Raw genomic sequence first — 26,613 nt, 5'->3', positions numbered from 1 at the left:
CACAGTAACCTAAAACAGCAATTATACCAAGTAATATTCCTATTATTTATTAAATTACCTCATTATTTGTATTTCATTAACATTAACCCCTACCATCACAGTAATGTAAAAACATTATACCAAGTATTATTCATACGTTTTATTAAATCCCCCATTAATTTGTATTTTACTCCCTCCCAACCCTCACAGTTCTGTAAAAATTATTGTTGCACAGCAATTCAGCAATTATATTGATATTTCATTGAGTTATGCTACACTGATGCGAATATCCACAGCTGTTTTTATTTAATGGAAAAACATTAACAACAAATGTCATCAATCAACAACAACAATCCAGGGGTTTTCAGTGATTTAGTCCAAGACAAGTGTCAAGTCCTTCGTCAAAGTCCTTGTTCTTATTACTTTTAAGTTTGATGATCCCTCAATAGACTTAAAATACATTTTAATTTCAATTTTAAAAAAATAAAAAAATATGTTTACACTTGCAAAACTAGCTTTTCTGAATATAAAATTTGGCAAACAAAAAAAAGGTTTATGAAATATGTATTATTTTTCTTTTCACATTCAGGAAAACCAAAAATAACATTATCAAATTTAAATTCAAAATCTGCCTTCACATAATCTTTTATAAAATCAAGAGTATCACACCCAATTGGCATTAAATGAGGGCAATTCCAAACTAAATAAAAAGTTTCAGGATTCGCAAAGCAAAAAGAACAGTAGGTGTAATATCATTCTTAAGCCTTTTAAGATTACACTTGTCTTGATGGCAATGACATCTATGAATAAATTTAAAGGTAACTTCTCTTATTTAGTTTGTTTTAAAAAAGACAATTGCAGGGAAACGACTAAACTTTCTTCCTTGAAATATAATTTAAAAAAACATTCCAATATGACATTACATAAGGCACAGTAATTGAATCTTCCAGAAACAGGGCTCTTATTTCCTTATTGCATTTTGATTTAGATAATGAAAGGCAGTGTTTACCAATACATGTTTTCCAAAGGTCCACTGAATGACAAGCAATTGGAAATGAAAGTCCTTTAAAAAGCATAAAAACATCTTGTGGGATTGCATCAGCAACAACTGTAAAGTCTTTTGGGCTAAAAATTCAGAGTAGTTACAAAGTGGACCACTGTCATTGAATAGCTGAGACACATAAACTTCATAATTTATGGTAACACGCACTATACAACAGCACCATCTAGTGGTCAATTAAAGCACTACTACGGCTGCGTTAATCATCTTTAAACATATTTGGAGAATGAATGTACACACAGGGTGGAGTTTACCGCCTAACGTCAAATTATAGCTCACAATTCAAACTCATATCTGTCTGAGAACTGAGATATTAAAGCAAACAAACTGTAATACATTCATTTAATGCCTAACTTAACGTAAACTAACCGCCGTTCAAATGAGGTAACGTTAACTTAACGTACAGTGATTTAATTTAAATTCTCGAACAATATCACAATGGTCACTGTTGTTCTAGAAGCGTCAGATATATGCAATAATATATAAAATATGTCAATATAGTCACTAATGGCTGGCAGTTTTGCCTCTTGCAAAGTCACTTCTGCAAACTCACCCAAGCGGCGGCGGTTGTCAAAGTCCACTGGTTTGTAAATGAGCGACTGTCCGTCAAATCCACACGGTTAACGTAGAAATCGACGACTCGGGTGATTGATTCCTGTTTAAACGACGTCCAGTTTTAGTTTACGGTGTATCTGTAATGTACAGTAAGACTTAAGTTTACCGTGATGTCCATCCACACACGCATAGTGTGTACACACACACACACACCAATGAGTTTGTTGAGCAGAGACTGGCGCGCGCAGTAGAGACGCAGGAGAGAAAAGCCACGCCCCCTGACGCTGCTGCGCATGAGGTCATTACGCTACTGGACAATAAATCACGTATGTTTGATTTCATTGAGGATTTTTTTCTGATACTAATCCCTCTGTTGTCGTTAACTGTGTCCCATTGCTTTCATTATTATGTTAGAATTTATTTTACTTATTTATTTTTTTATATTTTATTTTTAATGTTTGCGTTTTTTTTACATATATTTCTAGATGCTTTTTGCATTTTATTGTACTGATCTTGGATATATTTTGTGTCTGGATTTTTATTAATGCTTAATGTAATATTCTAATGCTTTTAATAAAATGTTGATATTCGCTTTTTACATTTAACATTATTTATGTATTTGCAATTCATTCATTCATATAAATAAAAACATTATTTTCTGTCAATTGTTAGATCTAAATAAATGAAATATTTATTTACAGTTCATTCTTTCATTCATTTATTCATAATGCATTTCTGCCCATTTTTAGATCTAAATATGTTTATATAATAAATAATATAATAAATGAAATAAATAAAAATAAGTTTAGATCTAAATATATTTATATAATAAATATTAAAATAAACTAAATAAATAAACATAATTTAATTGTAGATCTAAATATGTTTATATAATAAATAATATAATAAATTAAATAAAAATAATATGATATAATTTTAGATCTACTGCGGTGCCGCAGTAGGTAGTGCTGTCGCCTCACAGCAAGAAGGTTGCTGGTTCAAGCCTCGGCTGGGTCAGTTGGCGTTTCTGTGTGGAGTTTGCATGTTCTCCCCGTGTTCGTGTTGGTTTTCTCCGGGTTCTCCAGTTTCCCCCACAGTCCAAAGACATGCTGTACAGGTGAATTGGGTAGACTAAATTGTCCCAGAGATGGGTTGCAGCTGGAAGAGCATCCGCGGTGTAAAACCTGTGCTGGATAAGTTAGCGGTTCATTCCGCTGTGGTGACCCCAGATTTATAAAGGGACTAAGCTGAAAAGAAACTGAATGAATGAAGTAATATAATAAACGAAATAAATAAATATTATATATTTTTAGATCTAAATATATTTATATAATAAATAATATAATAAATAAATATAATATAATATAATTTTAGATCTAAATAAAGAAAAAAAATAAAGAAATGTTTTCATTTATTGCTATATAAAGTTATGTGCATACATTATATAATATATATTATACAATAATTCAAGGGGGCTAATAATTCTGACTTCAACTGTATAGCTATAAACACATATATCATTTTAAAGATAATATATTTGAATAAAAAAAATGTTTGTGATTGCATTGGCTGGTATAAAAACGGCTATTTTTGCAATGTATACACTAAGCCTAACATACGAAAAGTGTATGCAAACGGTGATTATTTGCAATATTTTGAAATATGTGTTGCAAATATGACATATAGGCTGTTTTATATATGTAAAATATGCAATTTGCCTTTATTTCCATTTATCCGCTTCTACATGGGGAATAAAAGGAATGATTGAATGAATGTACATACAACAACAACAACAACAACAAATAAACAAACAAACAAACAAAAAAAAAACATTGCGAAAAGAAACCTGTATCTGAAAACGAACCTGATGTGAAGGAATCTGCGTTGCTTCCTTCGTTAAATTAAATTGATGGAATGACGATGAATGAAGGGGCGGAGCTGATGACGAATAGCAGCAGCATCCAGACAGCAGAGCCCCGCGTGAATGACACATGGACGATTCAGCATATCAAACCAATATATCTGTCTATATATTTACACTATTGTTTATGTCATGTGGATAATGTAGCGTAGCTCGCTTCATTATCATCCACAGCGGAGGCTAATTACTAGCAAAACAGGAAACAATTACGCGATTTGCATCTGTACATCCAATATAAACACCAGCATACAGCGACGCTATCATACAGTATTACAGGCTGTGATAGAGGTAAGCCTTTTATTGATATATTTAATTTCATTATTGACATATAGAGATATTCTAACAGAAGCTGAGGGCAATATATAATGATACTGATGCTGAGATTTTAACATCTGTATTGTTATATAGCCTAACTAATATGTTAGCATTCATTTTCATAGATAAAGGAGCAATGGGATGTTATAAGAGTAATTTATCCCCCAGAGTTCCTCTGCTCCCTATTTATTCTCATTTATCCGACAAATCCAATCTTAAACCCTGCATTGTGGTCAAACATGACTGCTGACTATTGCTCAGTGATTCCTAATTGAAAACAACGGCAGCGTACTACTATTTCCTATCAAATTAAACTAGTACAGACGTTTGTATTTCAGTATATTAGGCTTTTCCAGTTGTCTGGGGAGAACATGGAGAGCTACGATGATTTCTGCGCACGGATTGTGTCTAAACTGCAGACGGAAATGAGGCGTAAAAAGAGCTGCAGTACCGCACCTGCGCGAGTGGTGGCGCACTCTCTCATCTGCTTTCATGGCAGGCCGGTTCTCTGTCCTGTTGTGAGTATTTACTTACTTTGTTATTAATGCTTAAAGAACAGAATACAGAACAAAAAATACAACAAATATTAAGACAAAAAGGTCAGGGGTATACAGAAAACAAAACATAAATAAGACAAACATACAAATAAATAAGTATAGGGCGGCACGTTGACTCAGTGGTGAGCACTGCCTCACAGCAAGAAGGTAACTGGTTTGACTCCTGACTGGGTCAGTTGGTATTTCTGTGTGGAGTTTGCACGTTCTCCCCATGTTTGTGTTGGTTTCCTCCAGATGCTCCAGTTTCCCCCACAGTCAAAAGACATGCAATATTGGTGAATTGGATAAACTAAATTGGCCATAGTGTTAGAGTGTGTGTAAACTTGAGTGTGCATGGGTGTTTCCCAGTACTGGGTTGTAGCTGGAAGGACAACCACTGTGTAAAACATGCTGGAGTAGTTGGCGGTTTATTCCTCTTTGGCAACCTCAGATAAATAAAGGGACGCACATGTCTCTAGCATGTGTCCGCTCATTGTTACCATTTAGCATGTTTTTTAGCATGGTTTTACACGTTTCTAGTATGTTTTAGATCATTTATTTAATTTATCATGTTTTTACATGTTTCTGCTTATTGTTACCATTTATCATGTCTATTAGCATGTTTGTACATGTTTATAGCATGTTTCTGCTCATTGTTACCATTTAGCATGTTTATTAGCATGTTTTCTTTCTGATTGTTGTTTCCATTTATCATGTTTATTAGCATGTTTTTACATGTTTCTAGCATGTTTCCGGTCATTGTTACCATTTACAATGTTTATTAGCATGTTTTTGCATGTTTCCAGCATGTTTTCTCTCATTGTTTTCATATATCATGTTTATTAGCAAGTTTTTGCATGTTTCGGCTCATTGTTACCATTAAGCATGTTTATTAGCATGTATTTTACATTTTTCTTATTGTTGTTTTCATTTATCATGTTTACTACCACGGTTTTACATGTTTCTAGCATGTTTACGCTCACTGTTACCATTTACCATTTTATTAGGATGTTTTTACATGTTTCTAGCATGTTTCCGGTCATCATTACCACTTAACATGTTTATTAGCAGGTTTTTGCATGTTTCTAGCATGTTTCCTCTCATTATTTCTATTTATCATGTTTATAAACATGTTTTTGCATGTTTCTGCTCATTGTTACCATTTAACATGTTTAATAGCATGTTCTTGCATGTTTCTGCTCATTGTTACCATTTAGCATGTTTAATAGCATGTTTTTGCACGTTTCCAGCATGTTTCCTCTCATTGTTTCCATTTATCATGTTTATTAGCAAGTTTTTGCATGTTTCTAGAATGTTTCGGCTTATTGTTACCATTAAGCATGTTTATTAGCATGTATTTTACATGTTTCTTATTGTTGTTTCCATTTATCATGTTTACCGGCATAGTTTTACATGTTTCTAGCATGTTTACGCTCATTGTTACCATTTACCATTTTATTAACATGTTTTTATATGTTTCTAGCATGTTTCCAGTCATTGTTACCACTTAACATGTTTGTAGCATGTTTTCTCACGTTTCTAGTATGTTTCCCCTCATTGTTTCCATTTATCATGTTTATTAACATGCTTTTGCATGTTTCTAGCATGTTTTCGCTCATTGTTACCATGTAGCATGTTTAATAGCATGTTTTTTTACATGTTTCTTGTTGTTTTCATTTACCATGTTAATTAGCATGGTTTTACAGGTTTCTAGCATGTTTACGCTCATTGTTACAATTTACCATTTTATTAGCATGTTTTTACATGTTTCTAGCATGTTTCCGGTCATCATTACCACTTAACATGTTTATTAACATGTTTTTGCATGTTTCTAGCATGTTTCCTCTCATTATTTCCATTTATCATGTTTATTAGCATGTTTTTGCATGTTTCTAGCATGTTTCCTCTCATTATTTCCATTTAACATGTTTATTAACATGTTTTTGCATGTTTCTAGCATGTTTCCGCTCATTGTTACCATGCAGCATGTTTAATAGCATGTTTTTGCATGTTTCTGCTCATTGCTACCATATATCATGTTTATTAGCATGTTTTTACATGTTTCTAGCATGTTTACGCTCATTGTTTCCATTTATTATGTTTATTAACATGCTTTTGCATGTTTCTAGCATGTTTCTGCTCATTGTTACCATTTTGCATGTTTAATGGCATGTTTTTGCTCATTGTTACCATTTACCATGTTAATTAGCATGTTTTTACGTTTCTAGCATGTTTCTGCTCATTGTTACCATTTAGCATGTTTAATAGCATGTTTCCACACATTTTTAATATTTAGCATGTTTCTGCTCCTTCTCACTACTTAGCATGTTATTAGCATAAATGTAGCAGTTTTTGCAGTTTGCATACTGTATTACTCAATTTGTATAGATGTTCAAAATAAAAATATACTTTAAATACTAATATGATACACTTATTTAGGACAAAATTTATTAAAAAAGAAAATGTGAGGACTGTTGGACACTTCTTGCACTCAGCTGACACAGCTTTAGTTTTGTGGCTAATTATGTTTAAGAATGTGAATGACAAACATAACCTTATGAAGTCCAGATACTAGAGAGTTGGCTACACTGCAGAGTATGCATCTATGGTATGTCATTTGAGATAGAGCTTAAGAAGTTATAATAATTAGAAACAGCATGTGACTAGTATGTTGCTAGTATGTTTTAACACCTAGATAGATTAGGCTTACCATTTACTTTAATTTAGCAATTCGCTTTTGAATGTTTTTGCACCTTGTGTTTCAAGCTAAGTGAGAAACAAAGAAGAGAAATGGCTAAATACAAGAAAAGAGCATCACAAGTGGAGGCAGGACGACAGCTTCATCATAACAATAACCTGCTCAATCAGATGCCGGCAAGTCTTTGGACCAGTAAGGTAAGGAAATGAGTGTCTTATGTAATACAGGCACTTTTATGTTGCATTTTGGGAATATTTTCGAATTGCATTCATTGTTATTATTATTATTATTAATATATTAATATCCATACATTAAATATACACAAAAGTCTCACCAAAGCTGTGTTTATTTGATATATATGCAGTAAAACATTAGTATTGTGAAATATTATTTCTGTGATTATTAAAGTCTGCATGACATTGCAATTAAATGTGATATATTCAGTACTCCAGCCTTCAGTATCACATGATCCTTTTGAACATAAAACCTTTTCGAACATGTGGTCGGAACAAAAGTTTACTGTGACTGTGTTCTCTGAAATTCTCTCAAACGGTGGACTTCTATATTCTAATTGCTTGCCGCTGCTCCTCGCCGCTTATCGCCGTCGGCTCTCATTGAAAATGAATGACTTCCGGCTACTTTGACGCTCTCGCCGCTTTCGGTCTGAACGTACGGTAAGAGTGGTCAACCTGAGAAAACTTGAGCCGAGCACAACATACAAGACAAGACAAGACTAGTGTCTGGACTCTGCCACCAAAACAAAAATGAACAAGACCGAAGTGACAGAATCCTGACATCTTACCTCAAACTTTTTTTCTAGGAAAAACAATAACAAAATTTCACAATATTACTGTTTTCTTTGATCATCAAAATGTCATCATGATGTGATCAATTTTGATGGGTATAATAATTTATGAGGACTTATGAGAAATGATTAAGAGAGCTAATTATTTTGGTTTAATTTAATAGATTGATATAATCATTTAAAAAATGTAAAAACTGCTTTTTATTCAAGCCAAACTAAAAGAAATTATAATAATTTCTCCAGATAAAAAAAAATATAGAAAATAATAAGTCTGATAAGCAGCACTTTGGAAATATTTTAAAAAGATTAAAAAAATTCACAGGAAGACTGATAATTTTGACTTATATAGTATAATTTTGAACTGTATATAGCTTATCCACAAATATTTGTTGTGAAATTACTTGCATCTTCTTGCATCCTAGGCACCAAAAGTCTTGGATATCCCACAGCCTTCAGAGCAGCGCACGTCTCCTTCTCCAAAGACAGACTACAGGAATGGTTTCACACGACCGGACAGTACAAAACTCAGACATAATGGAGCTCCTGAGCCATATATACTGTCCAACAGGCCTCCAGTGACTCCATCATCTGATCTACCTGCGTTTGTGAGAGGAAAACCTGCCGAGGAAAAACAAATGCAAGAGGAAACTGAACCAGGAGTTTGCCTGCAGAACCTGCTAAAGAAATCACGTGAATTCATTGAAAAAGAGCAAGCAAAACCAGGCTCAAAACTCAACAAAACCCCGTCAGAAAGCCCCTCGGAGCCTGTTGGCTGCTTTCTGAATGGGACTGGTTTTAGTGGCTCCCCCAGTTACACCATCAGCTCAGAATGTGGTCTAAATGCAAACAAATCCCACCGCGGACGCCCTCGTCCCATTTCTGCATGCAGCATCTTCTTTTCTTTACCTGAAAACCCCAAACCAAACATTACACCCAATGCAAGACCACAGGATCTAAAACCAATTGGAATGCAGGAAAGGAAGCTGCTTGGGTTGGAAAATGTGAATGTATCTCCTTATGAGGATTTCTCCAGGTTGACCGAGACTATAGGTAGACTGGAAACATCTCCAGTAGACGCTGAGCTCACGAGTCCTCTATTTCGGAGGAGATGCCACACGCTGGACAGCCATCTGTCCTCACGTCCTGTCATAGATAGGAGCCAGGAGCGAATGCCTCGCTTTATGGCTGGGGTCACGGCGAGAACGCCAACTCGCCTTTCACCTCCTTCACCAATGAACAAGAGTCCCGGAGTAGCATTCATGGGGTCTGCAGTCAGTCCAGAATCTCCTTCTCATGCCAAACTACAATTCGAGATGGAGAGGAACAATGTTATTAGTACTTCGGTAAAAGACCGAAGGACAGGTAAGAACACGAGTTAAGGCCCGTTCACACAGAACATGTCTTTGCATCTAAAAACATCAAACACTTCACTTAGGAGTGGTATTTTAAAGCAGTGCTTCCCAACCCTGTTCCTGAAGGTACACCAAGAGTTCACATTTTCAACCTCTTCCTAATCAAACACACCTGAACCAACTCATAAGAACACTAGAAGAGACTCCAAAACCTGAAGTGAATGGGTCAGATAAGGGAGACATCAAAACATGTACTGTTGGTGTGCCACTAGGAACACTGTTGGGAAACACTGTATAGCCATATCAAATAAGTTTAATTTCAAGTGGCTTGCAGTGTTTTCCAGAATCCAAAACACACCAAGAACTGTTTCAAATATAAAAAACCCAAGCAAAAAGCAGCTCAAGACACATATACAACCATGAAAAGTTATTGATAAGAAAACGTAATCAATTGAACATCAAAGAGCCAATATATAATAATAACAATTCTATTATTATTACTATTTGAGATCAGACTTACAGCTATATTTGATAAAGTATCCTCTCTGTCGTGTATGTCTCTTGTGTCTTTAGATGAGATGCAATGGCAGGCGCAGGCTCTGGAAGACATGCAGAGGTCACTGGAGGAAGACTACGCTTTTCGGATGTCCTGTCTAATGGCGGAGCAAGAGAGAGAACACCTGGTGGGACACAGATAGACACTATCTATCTATCTGTCCGTCCGTTCGTCCATCCATCCATCCATCCATCCATCCATCTATCTATCTGCCTCTCTGTCTCTCTATCTGTCAATCTGTCTGTCCATTCATCCATCTGTCCGTCCGTCCATCCGTCCGTCCATCCATCCATCCATCTATCTATCTGCCTCTCTATCTGTCAATCTGTCTGTCCATCTATCTACTATCTGTCTGTCTGTTCGTCCGTCCATCGATCCATTTATCGATCCATCCATCCATAAACCCACCCACCCATCTATCTATCTATCTATCTATCTATCTATCTATCTATCTATCTATCTATCTATCTATCTATCTGTCTGTCTGTCTGTCTGTCTGTCTGTCTGTCTGTCTGTCTGTCTGTCTGTCTGTCTGTCTGTCTGTCTGGCCGTCCGTCCGTTAGTCCGCCCGCCCGTCCGTCCGCCCGCCCGTCCGTCCGTCCGTCCGTCCGTCCGTCCGTCCGTCCGTCTGTCTATCTATCTATCTATCTATCTATCTATCTATCTATCTATCTATCTATCTATCTATCTATCTATCTCTGTTTAAAACCTCTCTCTGTTTACTGCCCACCTTGTCAACTTCATTCTAAGAGCGCATCCTAAACCATGTGACACCCTATACAAGTTTGTCAATGTCAGCTACATTAATAGTCACTTATATCTATTATGCAAATCTTTTATGCGATTTTCCAGTTTTGTGTGTAAATTCAATTCGCATCTAGGCTTATGACGGTATTACATTTTCTTGTATTAAGCTTTTGTCATGGTGTCCGGTATAATCACAGTATTGAGCTAAGCGACTTTAACCTGTAAAATAACCAAACACACACACAAAAAAAAAATGTTCAGAGTAAACAAATGTTTCAATTTCAATTAAACTAAACTCAAAAGGATGATAAAGTACAATAGGTAATTGTACAATAGGTTTCACAGTGCTTGATAAAAATGGTTGTTTAATAAAAAAACAGAATAACACTGTATGTCTGTTGCTCATGCAGGATTCAGAGGAGCGGGTCAGGAGACTGAGGGCTCAGGGTGGTCTGAGTCCTGCTGTGGGAGAGGATAGCTGTGCTGACCGATACCCTATACTGAGCCCCATGTGCCCTTTAAGTCCCGGAGACAGATCCCCGCGACACCCGCTGCAGAAGATGGGTACGACAGAAAACACACCAGCCTGTGATGAATGTCCTTAGATTGTCTGTCTGTCTGTCTGTCTGTCTGTCTATCCATCCATCCATCCATCCATCCATCCATCCATCCATCCATGTGTCAATCTCCTATCTATCTATCTATCTATCTATCTATCTATCTATCTATCTATCTATCTATCTATCTATCTATCTATCTATCTATCTATCTATCTATCTATCTATCTATCTATCTATCTATCTATCTATCTAGCAATTGTTCTATCTTTTCACCCATCTATCCATCCATCCACCTATAGGAATAAACTGTAAAAGTGTTCAATTTACAAAAGCACAGCAAAATTGCAAAATTGCAAAAAAAATCTAAACAAAAACGAAATCACTAAATTCATTAAATATTGTAAGTAAATACTATAAAAATGTAAAAATTTAAAATAATACAAAATGATAAAATAACACTAATTCAAAACATTCACACTTTAATTTCTTAACTACAAGATGTCAGATGTGGTTAAAAAATAAAAGTAAACAATAATGCTATTAACCCCTTTCAACTATAAAATCTATACACTTGTCATCACCTGTCTGTGTTTCTACCTCTCAGGTTTTCCTTCTCCCACCTATGATGCAACATCGCCTTCAATACAGCCTCCTGTTTATCTGAGAGGACTGAAGAGCAGAAACAGGCTGAGCCAGGTTTGTTTTAAAGTGCTTTTATAATTTGTAAACTGCTCCCACAAGAGTAAAATAAGCTAGAATAAAAATTATCTAAATGTTATGTCTGTGAATGGTCAGGTTTTGACGGTGGAGCAGCAGAGGGCGCTGTTTCGCCTTACCGCCATCGTCAAGGGCTTCCTGATCAGACGACTGCTGAAAACTGAGAAAGTTAAAAACCTGCGGCAGACGGTACAGGTGAGAACACACAGCACCATGTTCACTTGCATGCTCATAAGGGCCTGCAGGGTTTAACAGTGTCTGCTTTCTCCTCAGGACACGCAGGAGTTCATCAGTTCGTTCAGCAGTAATCTGTCAGAGCAGGATCTGTGTCTGCAGGAGCGTGTCAGAGCCCAGGTCTCCGTCAGAGCTTTAGTGTTCAGTGTTTACTGCTGTAAAACTGACACTGATGATGTGTTTATTATCTGTTTTTTACAGCTACGTGCGGCCTTGTTTGATATTCATGATATCTTTTTCACACTCACACTAGAGGAGCGTTTGACTCTGATCCAACAAGACAGAGAGTTACGCACTGAGAGGAAACTCAGAGAAATGGTAAACATCTATCTGTCTGTCTACCTACCTATCTGTCTGTCTGTCTGACCATTAGTCCATCAAACTATTCATCTGTCTGTCTGTCAGTCTGTCTTTCTGTCTGAAAAGTCCATCAAACTATTCATCTATTCATCTGTCTGTCCATCCATCCTTCCATCCATCTATCTGTCAAATCCATTCCCTATCTATCTGATATCTATCCATTCATCCATCCATCCATCCATACATCTGTCCATATGTCTGTCTAACCTTCCATCCATCCATCCATCCATCTGACCATTAGTCCATCAAACTATCCATCTATTCATCTACCTGTCCATCTATCCATCTGATATCTATCTGTCTAAGTGTTCATCCGTCCATCCATGTCTGTCTAACCATCCAACTGTTTATCTATCTATCTATCTATCTATCTATCTATCTATCTATCTATCTATCTATCTATCTATCTATCTATCTATCTATCTATCTGTCTGTCTGTCTGTCTGTCTGTCTGTCTGTCTGTCTGTCTGTCTGTCTGTCTGTCCGTCCGTCTTTTTATCCATCCATCCATCCATCCATCCATCCATCCATCCATCCATCCATCCATCCATCCATCCATCTATCTATCTATCTATCTATCTATAAACTGTTTTTATCTATCTATCTATCTATCTATCTATCTATCTATCTATCTATCTATCTATCTATCTATCTATCTATCTATCTATCTATCTATCTGTCTGTCTGTCTGTCTGTCTGTCCGTTCGTCCGTCTTTTTATCCATCCATCTATCCATCCATCCATCCATCCATCCATCCATCCATCCATCATCTATTGATCGATCTATCTATCTATCTATCTATCTATCTATCTATCTATCTATCTATCTATCTATCTATCTATCTATCTATCTATCTATCTATCTATCTATTTATCTATAAACTGTTTTTATCTATCTATCTATCTATCTATCTATCTATCTATCTATCTATCTATCTATCTATCTATCTATCTATCTATCTGTCTGTCTGTCTGTCTGTCTATCTGTCTGTCTGTCTGTCCGTTCGTCCGTCTTTTTATCCATCCATCCATCCATCCATCCATCCATCCATCCATCCATCCATCCATCCATCCATCCATCCATCCATCCATCCATCATCTATTGATCTATCTATCTATCTATCTATATCTATCTATCTATCTATCTATCTATCTATCTATCTATCTATCTATCTATCTATCTATCTATCTATCTATCTATCTATCTATCTATCTATCTATCTATCTATCTATCTATCTATCTATCCATCCATGTGTCTAATCACCTATCTATCGTTCATTCTGTCTGTCTATCTATCTATCTATTGTTCTATCTTTTTATCCATTCATCCATCCATCCATCCGTCTATCATTTTGATAGGTCCATTACTGAAAGTACAAACTTCTAGAAATAAGTTTCCAATCAAACAGTTTATTTTGCTTACAGGAAAAAGCAAAAAGCCCTAAAGACAAGGTGATTTTCTCTGCTGCTACCCAGAAATCTCTCGACAGAAAGAAGAGGTGAGTGAGCAGTTTCTCCTCAGTTTAATCTTTTAAATCATTTTAGCAGTTTTATTTTTTGAGCTGTGAATACATTTTATGAAAACACATTTGTATTTTAACATTAGCATTAAGATAATACATAGAAAATAAGACTGAATATAAGACAAACAGGTAAATAAATAAAAATGAATGAATTAAAGTACAAAGGGTGCATTTTAGGACTGTTGGGATTCATGGCTGAAATTGCTTAGGGCTCCAAATCACTAGATCACAAAAAAATCTATAAATCTGATTAGGCTGATAGCCGTGCAATATTACCATAATAACAGCACTTGTACAGCCTCTTCACCCTTGTGTATTACTCAGCCCACATAGAGTGACAGCAGATAAATAAACTCACTACAGTTGTTGTTAGACAACATCATGTACTTTTGAGGCTTTTTAGGCGAGAATGGAGTTGTTAGATTGCAACTATAAAGTTTATTTATAAGGACAGTGCCTGGGAAAAGGGCAGTACTGGGAAATCTCTGTAGACATTTCATGGTGTAATATAATGTGAGCAAAATGACCTGTTTTGTCATGACTTTAGACATTACGCTAGAGAATCATTCAAATACTAGCTCTTAAGTGATGTTGGTCAATGGGCAACAGTTTCTGCTGTTCTGACGTCAACTGCAGATGAGAATGAATGGCGGAAGAAAGTAGTTTCTTACACAAAAGAGTTTTTGACACTGTGTTTGATTTTCTTTTTTATAACCCACGCCTCGCACCACTGCCATACACATATTCAGCCGTATCGCACTGCTACAAGTGCGATATTGCTCATTTAAATATTTAGTTAATTTTATTAATATTATTATGTTTTTTATTTAAACTAATCCTGTCATGAAGTAACCAATTTATTAGTAGTACGCTAAAACTCCATACCTGACCTGCTCCAAAATATTGTTCATCAGAGTTGGTGAATCTCCAGTCCAGACCAGAAGAGCTCAGAAAACCAAGAGTCCTCCTACAAAAAGGTGAAAACACTGGAACACACACCAACAAATCTCTTTACAGAAGCACATTCAGTACTCACTCTGCACCGCATACAATAGAAGTCAGAATTATTAACCCCCCTGTATATTTTTCAACACATTCCTAAACATAATAGTTTTAATAACTGATGTCTTTTATCTTTGCCAAGATGACAGTACATATTATTTGACTAGATAGTTTTTAAGATACTAGTATTCAACTCAAAGTGACATTAAAAGGCTTAACTAGTTTAATTAGGCAGGTTATGGTAATTAGGCAAGACATTGTATAACGATGGTTTGTTCTGTAGTCAATCAAAAAAACATATTGCTTAAGGAGGCTGATAATTTTGACCTCACAATGGTTTATAAAAATTAAAAACTGCTTTTATTCTAGCCGAAATAAAACTAATCAGACTTTCTCCAGAAGAAAAAAATATTATCAGACATACTGTGAAAATTTCCTTGCTCTGTTAAACATCATATATATATATATATATATATATATATATATATATATATATATATATATATATATATAAAATCACAGGAGGGCTTAATAATCTTGACTTCAACTGTATGTGGGAGAGGCATGTAGTTTTCATCCACCTTGTTGTGGTGTGTGTTGAAGGATCCTGCAGCCCAGTCAAGGCCAGAATGCTCCAGTTTCAGGCCAGCAGCTTCTGCGTCGAGGGTCAGTTCTCCAGCTTCAGCCTCCTTTTATCAAAGCATCTCCAACTCCGCTCATTTCCACTCAGTTTTACGCTCTGGATGATGGAGCCTGAAATCCAATTCAGTCTGTGGAGATGCTTACAATGCTGGAAATGCCACTCAAGCCTGCCAGCTGACATTTAAAATTGGCTGGATTTATTTGTAAATGCATTTGGCAGAAATTGATACAGCCAATTAGCCAAAAAAAAGCAAAAAATTCTGTATTATATAGCAAAGAATCACTTAAGAAAACAAGCCGCTTTTTTAAAGGGATAGTTCACACACATAAATTTACTTGGTATTTACTCTCCCTCAAGTGTATCCAAACCTTTATGAGTTTCTTTCTTCTGTTGAACACAAAAGAAGATGTTTTGAAGAATGCTGAAAACCGGTAACCATTGACTTCAATTGTAGGAAAAACAAATATGGAAGTCAATGGTTACCGGTTTCCAACATTCTTCAGTATGTCTTCCTGTGTGTTCAATGGAAGAAAGTAACTCAAACAGGGTTTGGAAGAAGAAGTAAAAAGTGTGTAAATGATGACAACATTTTCAGTTTTGGATGAAGTAACCCTTAAACATTTACCACCTTAAGAAATCATTTGAATATTCAAATATAATCATAGTTTATATAATATAAAATATATATACACAAACAAATATTAAGGCGGCAACACCAAAGATCCAAAAGTATAAAAGCGTATTTTTATATTTTCCCCCCATTATCACTAGTTATTACATACTGATTATTATTATTGTAGTAGTATAATTGTCTTCATTATTAGTGATATCAATGTTGATGTCATCACAAAATATTACTTTCATCCTCACCAACTTTAGTATTATTTTTGAAATTAACAATATTATTAAAATGTATATTATGAATGCTAAATACTATTGAAACACTACCAATATTTTACTGTTTGTCATTGCTATTTATACACATTACTTTTATTTCCATTTCTGCTCTATTGCTGCATGTACTGCATAACTATAACAAATTGTTATTATATATACATAAATATATATATATATATATATATATATATATATATATATATATATATATATATATATATATATATATATGCACACAGTTTTTGAATTTGTTGCAAATTTATTAAAAATAAAAAAGCTGAAAATTCACATGTACAGAAGTATTCACAGCCTTTGCCGTGAAGCTCTAAATTGAGCTCAGCTACATTCTGTTTCCACTGGTCATTCTTCAGATGTTTCAGCAGCTTAATTGGAGTTCACATGAGGTAAATTCAGTTGAATGGACATGATTTAGAAAGGCACACACCTGTCTATATAAGCTTCCAGGGTTGACAGTGCATGTCAAAGCACAAACCAAGCATGAAGACAAAGGAATTGTCTGTAGACCTCCGAGACAGGATTATCTCGAGGCACAAGGTTGGGGAAGGTAACAGAAACATTTCTGCTGCTCTGAAAGTTCCAATAAGCACAGTGGCCTCCATCACCTGTAAGTGGAAGATGTTTGAAACCACCAGGACTCCTCCTATAGCTGGCCGGCCATCTAAGCTGAGTTATCGGGGGAGAAGGGGATTAGTCAGGGAGGTGATCAATAACCCGATGGTCACTCTTTCTGAGCTCCAGCGTTCCTCTGTGGAGAGAGAGAAATCTTACAAAAGGACAACCATCTGTGCAGCAATCCACCAATCAGGCCTGTATGGTAGAGTGGGCAGACGGAAGCCACAATAGGCATTTGAGGGACTCTCATACCACAAGAAACAAAATTCTCTGGTCTGATGAGACTGAAATTGAACTCTTTGGAGTGAAGGCCAGGCGTGACATTTGGAGAAAACCAGGCACCGCTCATCACCAGGCTAATACCATCCCTACAGTGAAGCATGGTGTGGGGATGGTTTTCAGCAGCAGGAACTGGAAGACTAGTCAGGATAGAGGGAAAGATGAATGCAGCAATGTACAGAGACATCCTGAATGACAACCTGCTTCAGAGTGCTCTTGACCTCAGACTGGGGCGACGGTTCATTTTCCAGCAGGACAATGACCCAAAGCACACCGCCAAAATATCAATGGAGTGGCTTCACAACAACTCTGTGAATGTCCTTGAGTGGCCCAGCCAGAGCCCAGACCTAAATCATATTCAACATCTTTGGGGAGATTGAAAAATGGCTGAACACTGTCACTTCCCATGCAACCTGATAGAGCTTGAGAGGTACTGCAAAGAGGAATGGGCAAAAATTCCCAAAGACGGGTGTGCCAAGCTTGTGGCATCATATTCAAAAGACTTGAGGACTTGCTGCCAAAGGTGCTTCAACAAAGTATTGAGCAAAGGCTGTGAATACTGCTGTACATGTGACTTTTCAGCTTTAATAAATTTGCAAAAATTTCAAAAACTCAAAAAAATTAATTTAATCCATATTAGAATAAGGCTTTAACATAAATAATGTGGAAAAGTGAAGCGCTATCAATACTTTCCGGATGCACTATATATACAGTGGGGAAATAAGTATTGCACACGTCACCATTTTTCTCAGAAAGCATATTTCTGAAGGTGCTGTTGACCTGAGACTTTTACCAGATGTTGGTAACAACCAAATACATCCATATATGCAAAGAAAACATTATCAGTTAGTTTACAAATTATGTTCTGTGCAATAAAATAAAATAAAAAAATCACACAGGAAAAAGGTATTGAACACATGAAAAAAGGGAGGTGTAAAAAGGCAGTGAAAGCCCAGACAGCAGCTAAAATCTCAGTAGTTCTTTAGCAAGCCTCTGACCTTTGTCAGTGTAAATGAATATAAGCTGCTTCAGTGCAGCCTCTACATTAGCACGATGATGAAGATGAAACCAGAGTGGACATTTCAGCAAGACAATGATCCAAAACACAGCCAAGAAAACTCTCAAATGTGTCCAAGCTGTAGAATGGCCAATGCAGTCACCTGACTTGAATCCAATAGAAAATACAAAACAGAGATCAGATTTGATAGGCGAAACCCACAGAACCATCAAGTTTTTTCACTCTGTTGAAGTCTGTGAAACACTCACACCTGAGATTCATGTGACTTCATTCTCTATACGAAAATGCATGTGATTTCATTCTACATACTACATGTATATATATATATATATATATATATATATATATATATATATATATATATATATATATATATTATACATACAGATATACAGTTGAAGTCAGAATTATTAGGCCCCTTTGATTTTTTTTCTTTTTTAAATATTTCCCAAATTATGTTTAACAAAGCAAGGAAATTTTCACAGTATGTCTGATAATATTTTTTTCTTCTGGAGAAAGTCTTATTTTATTTTTGATTTTTTTGTCTATAATAAAAGCTTTTTTAATTTTTTTAAACACCATCAAAATTATTAGCCCCTTTAAAAATATCTAGTCAAATATTATCTACTGTTATTATGGCAAATATAAAATAAATCAGTTATTAGAAATGAGTTATTAAAACTTTTATGTTTAAAAGTAGGTTGAAGAAATCATCTCTTCGTTAAACAGAAATTGGGGGGGAAAAAATAAACAGGGGGCTAATAATTCAGGGGGGCTAATAATTCTGACTTCAACTGTATATATATATATATATACACATACACATACATATATATATATATATACGTATATATATATATATATATATATATATATATATATATATATATATATATATATATATGTATATGTATATATATGTATATATATATATGTATATGTATATATATATATATATATATATATATATATATATATATATATATATAATTACTATTATTATTATTAGCATGTGACATTTCAAGCACACCAGCACAGATAGAAATCACAATAGAAATTCAATTCACAAAAGAAAATATACAAAATAAAAGTGTTTCTGTGTTTCAGGAGCTACAAAAAGACTCCAGAGGAGAGAGTTCAGCATTCGGAGAGGTTGAAGAAACAGCATTCACTAGGCTGACCCCGCATCAACCCAACATGGAAATTAATATTGTGATGAACTTAGACAAACTTCTAAAAAAATTCCCCCGGCCCGGCATCTCGTCCAATCATCACCATTATTAAATGTCATCAATATCTAGTTCTTCCTGCTTCTAATGCATCATACTGCATTTAATCAAGAAATAGATCTGGATAATATTTCATATAGGATACAAAACATTATAATCCATAATTATATCAAAATACTGCCAGAACATTACTGTCTACGCTACCTGACAAAAGTCTTGTCGTCGATCTCAGTTGTAAGAGCAACAGATAATAACTTGACTTCTAGTTGATCATTTGGAAAAGTGGCAGAAGGTTGATTTTTTCCATGAATCATCTGTTGTACTGCATCTTAATCATCACAAATACTGCAGAAGACCTACTGGAACCAGCATGGAGCCAAGATTCTCAAAGAAATCAGTCAAGTTTGGTGAAGGAAAATTCATGGTTTGGGGTCACATTCAGTATGGGGGCGTGCAAGAGATCTGCAGAATGGATGGCAACATCACAAGCCTGAGGCATCAAGACATTTGTGCTGCCCATTACATTACAAACCACTGCAGACGGTAAATTCTCCAGCAGGATAGCGCTCCTTCTCATACTTCAGCCTCCATATCAAAGTTCCTGAAAGCAAAGAAGGTCAAGGTGCTCCAGGATTGGCCAGCCCAGTCAGCAGACATGAACATATTGAGCATGTCTAGGGTAAGATGAAGAAAGAGGCATTGAAGATGAATCTTGATGAACTCTGGGAGTCCTGCAAGAACGACTTCAGATGACTTTATTAGTAAGTGATTTAAGTCATTGCAGAGATGTATGGATGCAGTCCTCCAAGCTCAGGGGGGTCATACACAATATTCATTCTTTTTCCACTGCAGCATGACTTTATATTCTATACTGTACATTATTTCTTTTAAGAGACAGGACTTACTTACAGAGCTTACTGTCCTAATTAAATAATTAAAAATCAAGACATGATCATATTTTATTTTGGTAAAATAGACGCCTTTACCTTTCATTTAAGCCACTTCTGATCCCAAATGATCAACTAGAAGTCAAATTGTTATTTGTTGTTCCTAAAACTTGGATAGGCGACAAGACTTTTGTCAGGTAGTGTATGAAGGGAACAAACAGTATTGATTAACTAGCATTTTGTGCTAACTAATGTAGTTTATGGAGAATACTTAAAGGGATAGTACGCAAAAATGAATGAATAAATCTGCAAATTGTCATTTTTGTGTGAACTATTCCTCTTATATGCCTTTAGTAATTACTATGATGATAGTATTGTTATTTATGAATGTATTCTTGACATGTTTCTGTGGCAAGAAAGCATCCGCTGAAAACAGAAATGTGAAAAAAAAAGTTTAATAAACGAATTTATTTATTAACAATCGTAAGTTCAATGAATAATAAAGGTGTCGACGGCAAAAAGAAAAGGCACATTTTAAATAAGTTCATCTTCAAATCTGGGAGACAACTACAGTCAATGTTTTTATGAGCAATTTGGGTATATTAATTATAAAATGTATGATGTTTACTGTTTTCATATATATAACATTTACTTTAATAAAAGTTCACCAATAATAAAAGAGCAAAGGTGAAAATACACTTAGATTTTGCCCATTCACAAATTGTCTGAATGTACACAGTAAGTGTGTGTGCATGTCTGGAGTTTTGTGCGTGTGTGAGTGTCTTTGTGTGTGTGTTTAGGGCTTGATTGTCATAATGAGTGTATGTGCTGCAGGAGTTTGTCACAGTACTCTGGGCTGCGCTGTTTCTCTCTCACACTCTCTGTCTGCTGCTGTAACAGATCTCCATCCACTGCACTCGCCACCTTCAGAACACCTGACACACAAACACAGACATTCAGCTTCATGTACACAGCCGTGTTAATGTGCAGTCAAAAACAACAAACATCTTTCAGTCCACTAGCTACTTCCTAATAACAAAATATGCAACAATATACATGTTGTTTTATTTTAATATGCATACAATTTTTTTTTAGATTGCCCATGTGGTATCTGATTTGAGGTTAGCATCTTGAAAAAGCACAAAATGGGGGAAAATGTTCACTCTGGTATGACATTCTTTAACTCAGTCATTTGTAAACTCCATCAACGTCAACTCTTTCGTCTATTAACTCTGCTCTTCGTCAATGGTCACCGTCGACTCTTGACATCCATCGACTATGTTATTTGTCAACTGTCATTTATCAACTTTGTCATTCGTCAACTCTGTCATTCGTCGGTCAACTCTATTGTCCGTCAACTATCAACTCTGTTGTCTACCAACCCTATTGTCCCTCGACTCTGCTGTCTGTCAACTCTGTTATTCGTTGACTCTGGTGCTCGTCGACTTTGTCATTCGGTCAACTCTATTGTTTGTCAACTGTCAACTCTGTTGTCCATCAACTCTGTTGTCCGTTGACTCTGGCGCACATCAACTCTGTCACTATCAATTCTGGTATTTGTGGACTCTGGTGCTCGCCAACTCTGTCACTCTCCATTCTGCTATTTGTCGACTCTGTCATTCGCCAACTCTGTCGTTTAGCAATTCTGTCAGTCGTCGGACAACTCTATAGTCTGTCAACTCTGTTGTCCATCAACTCTGTCATCTTCGTTGTCCGTTGAGTCTGTCATTCGTCGGTCAACTCTGTTGTCCATCAATTCTTTCAATTTTGTTGTCCGTCGACTCTGTTGTACATCGACTCTGTCAACTCTGTTGTACGTTGACTCTGTCATTCGTCAACTCTGTCATTCATCGGTCAACTCTATTGTCTGTCAACTGTCAATTCTGTTGTCTGTCGACTCAGTTGTCTGTCAATTCTGGTATTTGTCGACTTTGTTGTTTGCATACTCTGTTGTTTATCAACTCTGTCATTCGTCAGTCAACTCTATTGTCTGTCATTTCTGTCACTATCAGTTCTGGTATTTGTTGACTCTGTCATTCGTCGGTCAACTCTATTGTTTGTTAACTTTCAACTCTGTTGTCCATCAACTGTTGTCCGTTGACTCTGGCGCACGTCAACTCTGTCACTATCAATTCTGGTATTTGTGGACTCTGTTGCTCGCAAACTCTGTTACTCTCCATTCTGCTATTTGTCGACTCTGTCGTTCGCCGACTCTGTCGTTCATCAATTCTGTCAGTCGTCGGACAACTCTACTGTCTGTCAACTCTGTTGTCCATCAACTCTGTCAACTTCGTTGTCCGTCGAGTCTGTCATTCGTCAGTCAATTCTGTTGTCCATCAATTGTCAACTCTGTTGTCCATCGACTCTGTTGTACATCGACTCTGTTGTACATCGACTCTGTCAACTCTGTTGTCCATCGACTCTGTTGTACATTGACTCTGTCAACTCTGTTGTAAGTTGACTCTGTCATTCGTCGGTCAACTCTATTGTCTGTCAACTGTCAATTCTGTTGTCCATCAATTGTCAACTCTGTTGTCCATCGACTCTGTTGTACATCGACTCTGTCAACTCTGTTGTCCATTGACTCTGTTGTACATCGACTTTGTCAACTCTGTTGTCCATTGACTCTGTTGTACATCGACTTTGTCAACTCTTGTAAGTTGACTCTGTCATACGTCGGTCAACTCTATTGTCTGTCAACTGTCAATTCTGTTGTCCATCAATTGTCAACTCTGTTGTCCATCGACTCTGTTGTACATCGACTCTGTCAACTCTGTTGTCCATTGACTCTGTTGTACATCGACTTTGTCAACTCTGTTGTCCATTGACTCTGTTGTACATCGACTTTGTCAACTCTTGTAAGTTGACTCTGTCATACGTCGGTCAACTCTATTGTCTGTCAACTGTCAATTCTGTTGTCTGTCAATTCTGGTATTTGTCGACTTTGTTGTTCGCAGACTCCGTCGTTCATCAACTCTGTCATTCGTCGGTCAACTCTATTGTCTGTCAACTGTCAATTCTGTTGTCCATCGACTCTGTTGTCTGTCAATTCTGGTATTTGTCGACTTTGTTGTTCGCAGACTCTGTCGTTCATCAACTCTGTCATTCATCAGTCAACTCTATTGTCTGTCACTTCTGTCACTATCAGTTCTGGTATTTGTTGACTCTGTCGTTCGTTGGTAAACTCTATTGTCTGTCATTCGTCAACTCTGTTGTTCGTCAACTCTGTCACTATCAATTCTCGTATTTGTCACCTCTGTCGTTCGCCGACTCTATCATTCGCCGACCTTGTTACTACATGATCAACTCTATTGTCTGTAAACTGTCGACTCTATCGTTTTCTTGACTCTGTCTTTTGCTGCACTTTTAATGTTGCTAGGCTTGCTTAGTGTCCACTACCCTCTCCTCCATCTTTAAAACTCTCCATCGTAGTCTTGACAACACAAACATTGCAGTCACTTCAACGGAAAACCCCGCCTCTGCTTTCATTTGATTAGAGAATAAAAAAAGATGCTTAGAATTGACTTTTTTTTCGAGTGCAACGGCAAAAATGTGAGGTGCAAGCAGGTGGTTAAAATGCAAGGTGCTCAAGATTAATTGAGAAAGAAATGCTTGTAAACATCAGAACTGTCTTTACTGTCACTTTTGACTTTTTCCTAATGTAAATGTTCAGTAGTTGATCCTAATGCCACACTCATATTCAAATTATTCAAATTACTTTGACAAATAAAAACTTTTTACATTGTGAGTATGCAAAAGCATCTTTAGTTGTATCATTATGAGTAATAAATAAATAAAAAGTGCCTTTGCCAGTCAGTTCACCGTTTAGGAACAAAGGGAAGCTGATAAAGCCGATCGGTGTTCTTTCAGCAGTCTCGTCTTTGTTGTGGGGATTTGGTTTTATCCTGATTTGTTTGGTCGGGGGATTTTCTTTTATCCGGCGCTCTATAGGTTTGTAAGTGCAGCGGAAAACAAGGTTTTCTTTGTGTAAAGATACGAGTGAATTTCCTCAGTAACTCAAGCACAGCGTGAGAGTGCTGTTATTATAAGCTTAACCAGTGGAATGAGGGATTATGGGATACGGCAAGTGTGGTGTTATAATGGGCATTAATCACGTCTGATGTGTCTTTGAAATGTGACACTTGTTTAAGAGCTGAATGAAAAATAAAGATAAGATCAGATTAAAAGAAGGAAAACAAGATCAGACCAAGTGTTTTTGGTCTCGTATGCTCGATGCCGCAGAATTACCATCTGTAAATAAACTCCTTTGATTTAAACGGAGATTATATTACAGTGTACACTGCAAAACCGGTCAAACATACATGTGTGGAGAAATTACGTTTTAAAAGTATTTAAAAGACTCAAATACTTATTTAATGAAAAATATACAGAAATATTGTTAAATATTATTACAACTTCAAATAAAGATTTACTGTATTTCATTATTTTAAACAAAATGTATTTATTTTTGTGATGCAAATCTGAATCCGAAATATTCTGTCAGAATTTGAGTGAGTTTATTCATGAATATTTACAGTAGTCATTCATTTTCCGAAGGGCTTAATCTCTATTTCAGAGGTCACCACAGTGGAGTGAACCACCAACTATGTTAACATATGTTTTAGGCAGCGGGAACAGCCATACACTCTCGCAATCACACACACGCTCATACGCTATGCCCAGTTTAGCTTATTCAGTTCACCTATAGTGCATGTCTTTGGACTGTGAGGGAAACCGGAGCACTCGAAGGATGATTCAGACTGGTGGAGGTTGGTGTAATTGTGTAGGGGATATTTTGTATTTTCTTGGCACACTTTGGGTCCAGTTGTACCAATTGAGCATCATGTCAACACCACAGTCTACCTGGGTATTGTTGCTGACCATGTCCATCCCTTTATGATCACAGTGTACCCATCCTCTGATGGCTACTTCCAGCATTATAACACGCCACATCAAAAATCGAGAATCATCTCAGACTGCTTTCTTGAACATGACTAAGTTCACAGTACTCAAATGGCCTCCATAGTATGCAGATCTTAATCCAATAGAGCACCTTTGGGATGTGGTGGAATGGGAGATTTGCATCATGGATGTGGAGCCGACGAATCTGCAGCAACTGCGTGATGCTATCAGGTCAATATGAACCAAAATCTCTGAGGAATACCTCCAGTACTGTTGAATCTATGCCACGAAGGATTAAGGCAGTTCTACAGGCAAAAGTGGTCCAACCTGGTACTAGTAAGGTGTACCTAATAAAGTGGCCGGTAAGTGTATTTTCAAACACTAAACTCTTAAGTCAATTTGTAGTAATATTTCATGAAATAAATGCAGCCTTGGTGAACATACACACATAAAAAAAAAAAATTCTGACCAACAACGTATCCTTCATTGTGATCAAGCATTAACGAGTGTGTATGAAGAGAAAAGTGAGTGTGTGTTTGTGTGGGATTATGTAAAGGTGTTGACAGCTCATGACCCGCTGGTCTCCATCCAGTAGCAGAGCAGCGAGTGACGGAGCCACTGTACAAATGCAGGATTAATGAGGCTCTTTGAGGAGAAGAACAGGAGGATCAGTCAAGTGGACCATAGAACAGAGCTGAACTATTAACACACACAAACACACTTGTTTATATGGTTTACGGGGACTCTCCATAGGCATTAAGTATTTTATATTGTAAAAAAACATTTTCACATTTCCGGGTTTCTCAGCAGCGGAAGTCATACTAGTTGGGAGAGTACCACAGATACTTTTTGGCATTATTAAATTTGCTGAAAAAGAAGAAAAAGCCAACAATAGTGTTAAGACTTTTGGAAAAAGGGAAATAAAATAGTGTGAGACCCACAACGGCAGCCAGAAGAGAGAGCAATTTTAGATTTGCAATGTCATGCAATGTCTGCATGAACCAGAATTTGTAACATTTTTTTTTTCCGGATTGTAACGCAACTCCTACAGAAACAAAATATTATATGAGAAAACAGTGGGTGTGGCTTGTGGTTTTCTTCTGTGAGCAGATTGGATTTAGTAAAGTAGAAAGATCGGGAAAAATGTTTGGGGAGAATTATTAGTACCTAACAGACACCTCCTCCTCACCATTTCTGTTTGATG

The 26,613-nt window shown here is 36.3% G+C and overlaps 3 protein-coding genes and 1 long non-coding RNA gene across 10 annotated transcripts in view; 1 reads left to right on the top strand and 3 right to left on the bottom strand.

The window, feature by feature from the left end:
• Positions 1-1,817, bottom strand: part of sun1b (Sad1 and UNC84 domain containing 1b) — a 75,679-nt gene extending 73,862 nt beyond the window's left edge. For all 5 annotated transcript variants that reach the window (XM_087242705.1, XM_087242710.1, XM_087242714.1 and 2 more), the window contains exon 1: positions 1,593-1,817. The gene's annotated coding sequence lies outside the window, so the exon portion shown is untranslated. The remainder of the gene's footprint in view (positions 1-1,592) is intronic.
• Positions 1-26,613, bottom strand: part of dnaaf5 (dynein axonemal assembly factor 5) — a 571,499-nt gene that overhangs the window by 507,641 nt on the left and 37,245 nt on the right. Inside the window, exon 13 of one of the 2 annotated variants that reach the window (NM_001442724.1) lies at positions 20,945-21,442. The exons of the other annotated variant lie outside the window; for it this stretch is intronic. Within the exon in view, the coding sequence (NP_001429653.1) occupies positions 21,318-21,442 (125 nt within the window). The 3' untranslated portion in view covers positions 20,945-21,317. Of the gene's footprint in view, positions 1-20,944; positions 21,443-26,613 lie in introns of those variants that run through there. 2 annotated transcript variants of the gene reach the window in all.
• ccp110 (centriolar coiled-coil protein 110) lies at positions 3,545-20,826 on the top strand. 2 transcript variants are annotated; one of them, XM_087243973.1, is made up of 14 exons: positions 3,545-3,803; positions 4,169-4,348; positions 7,133-7,261; positions 8,292-9,231; positions 9,795-9,904; positions 10,935-11,088; positions 11,689-11,780; positions 11,880-11,996; positions 12,075-12,155; positions 12,237-12,353; positions 13,822-13,895; positions 14,834-14,896; positions 15,525-15,587; positions 19,499-20,826. In XM_087243973.1, exons 2-14 carry the CDS (start codon positions 4,202-4,204, stop codon positions 19,569-19,571), a joined length of 2,160 nt encoding a protein of 719 aa, XP_087100099.1. In that variant the 5' UTR covers positions 3,545-3,803; positions 4,169-4,201; the 3' UTR covers positions 19,572-20,826. The 2 variants fall into 2 exon arrangements, with proteins under 2 accessions (XP_087100099.1, XP_087100100.1); XM_087243974.1 differs by lacking the exon at positions 15,525-15,587.
• Positions 21,818-26,460, bottom strand: LOC147845536 (uncharacterized). Its single transcript, XR_015480494.1, has 4 exons — positions 23,362-26,460; positions 22,929-23,118; positions 22,720-22,872; positions 21,818-22,657 (listed from the first exon to the last, which is right to left on the bottom strand). It is a non-coding gene; the product is annotated as an uncharacterized LOC147845536 (long non-coding RNA).

The sequence above is a fragment of the Danio rerio genome, chromosome 3, assembly GCF_052040795.2.
Source record: "Danio rerio strain M-AB ecotype USA chromosome 3, GRCz13ab, whole genome shotgun sequence".
NCBI lineage: Eukaryota > Metazoa > Chordata > Actinopteri > Cypriniformes > Danionidae > Danio > Danio rerio.
This window is presented reverse-complemented; position numbering and strand designations above follow the sequence as displayed.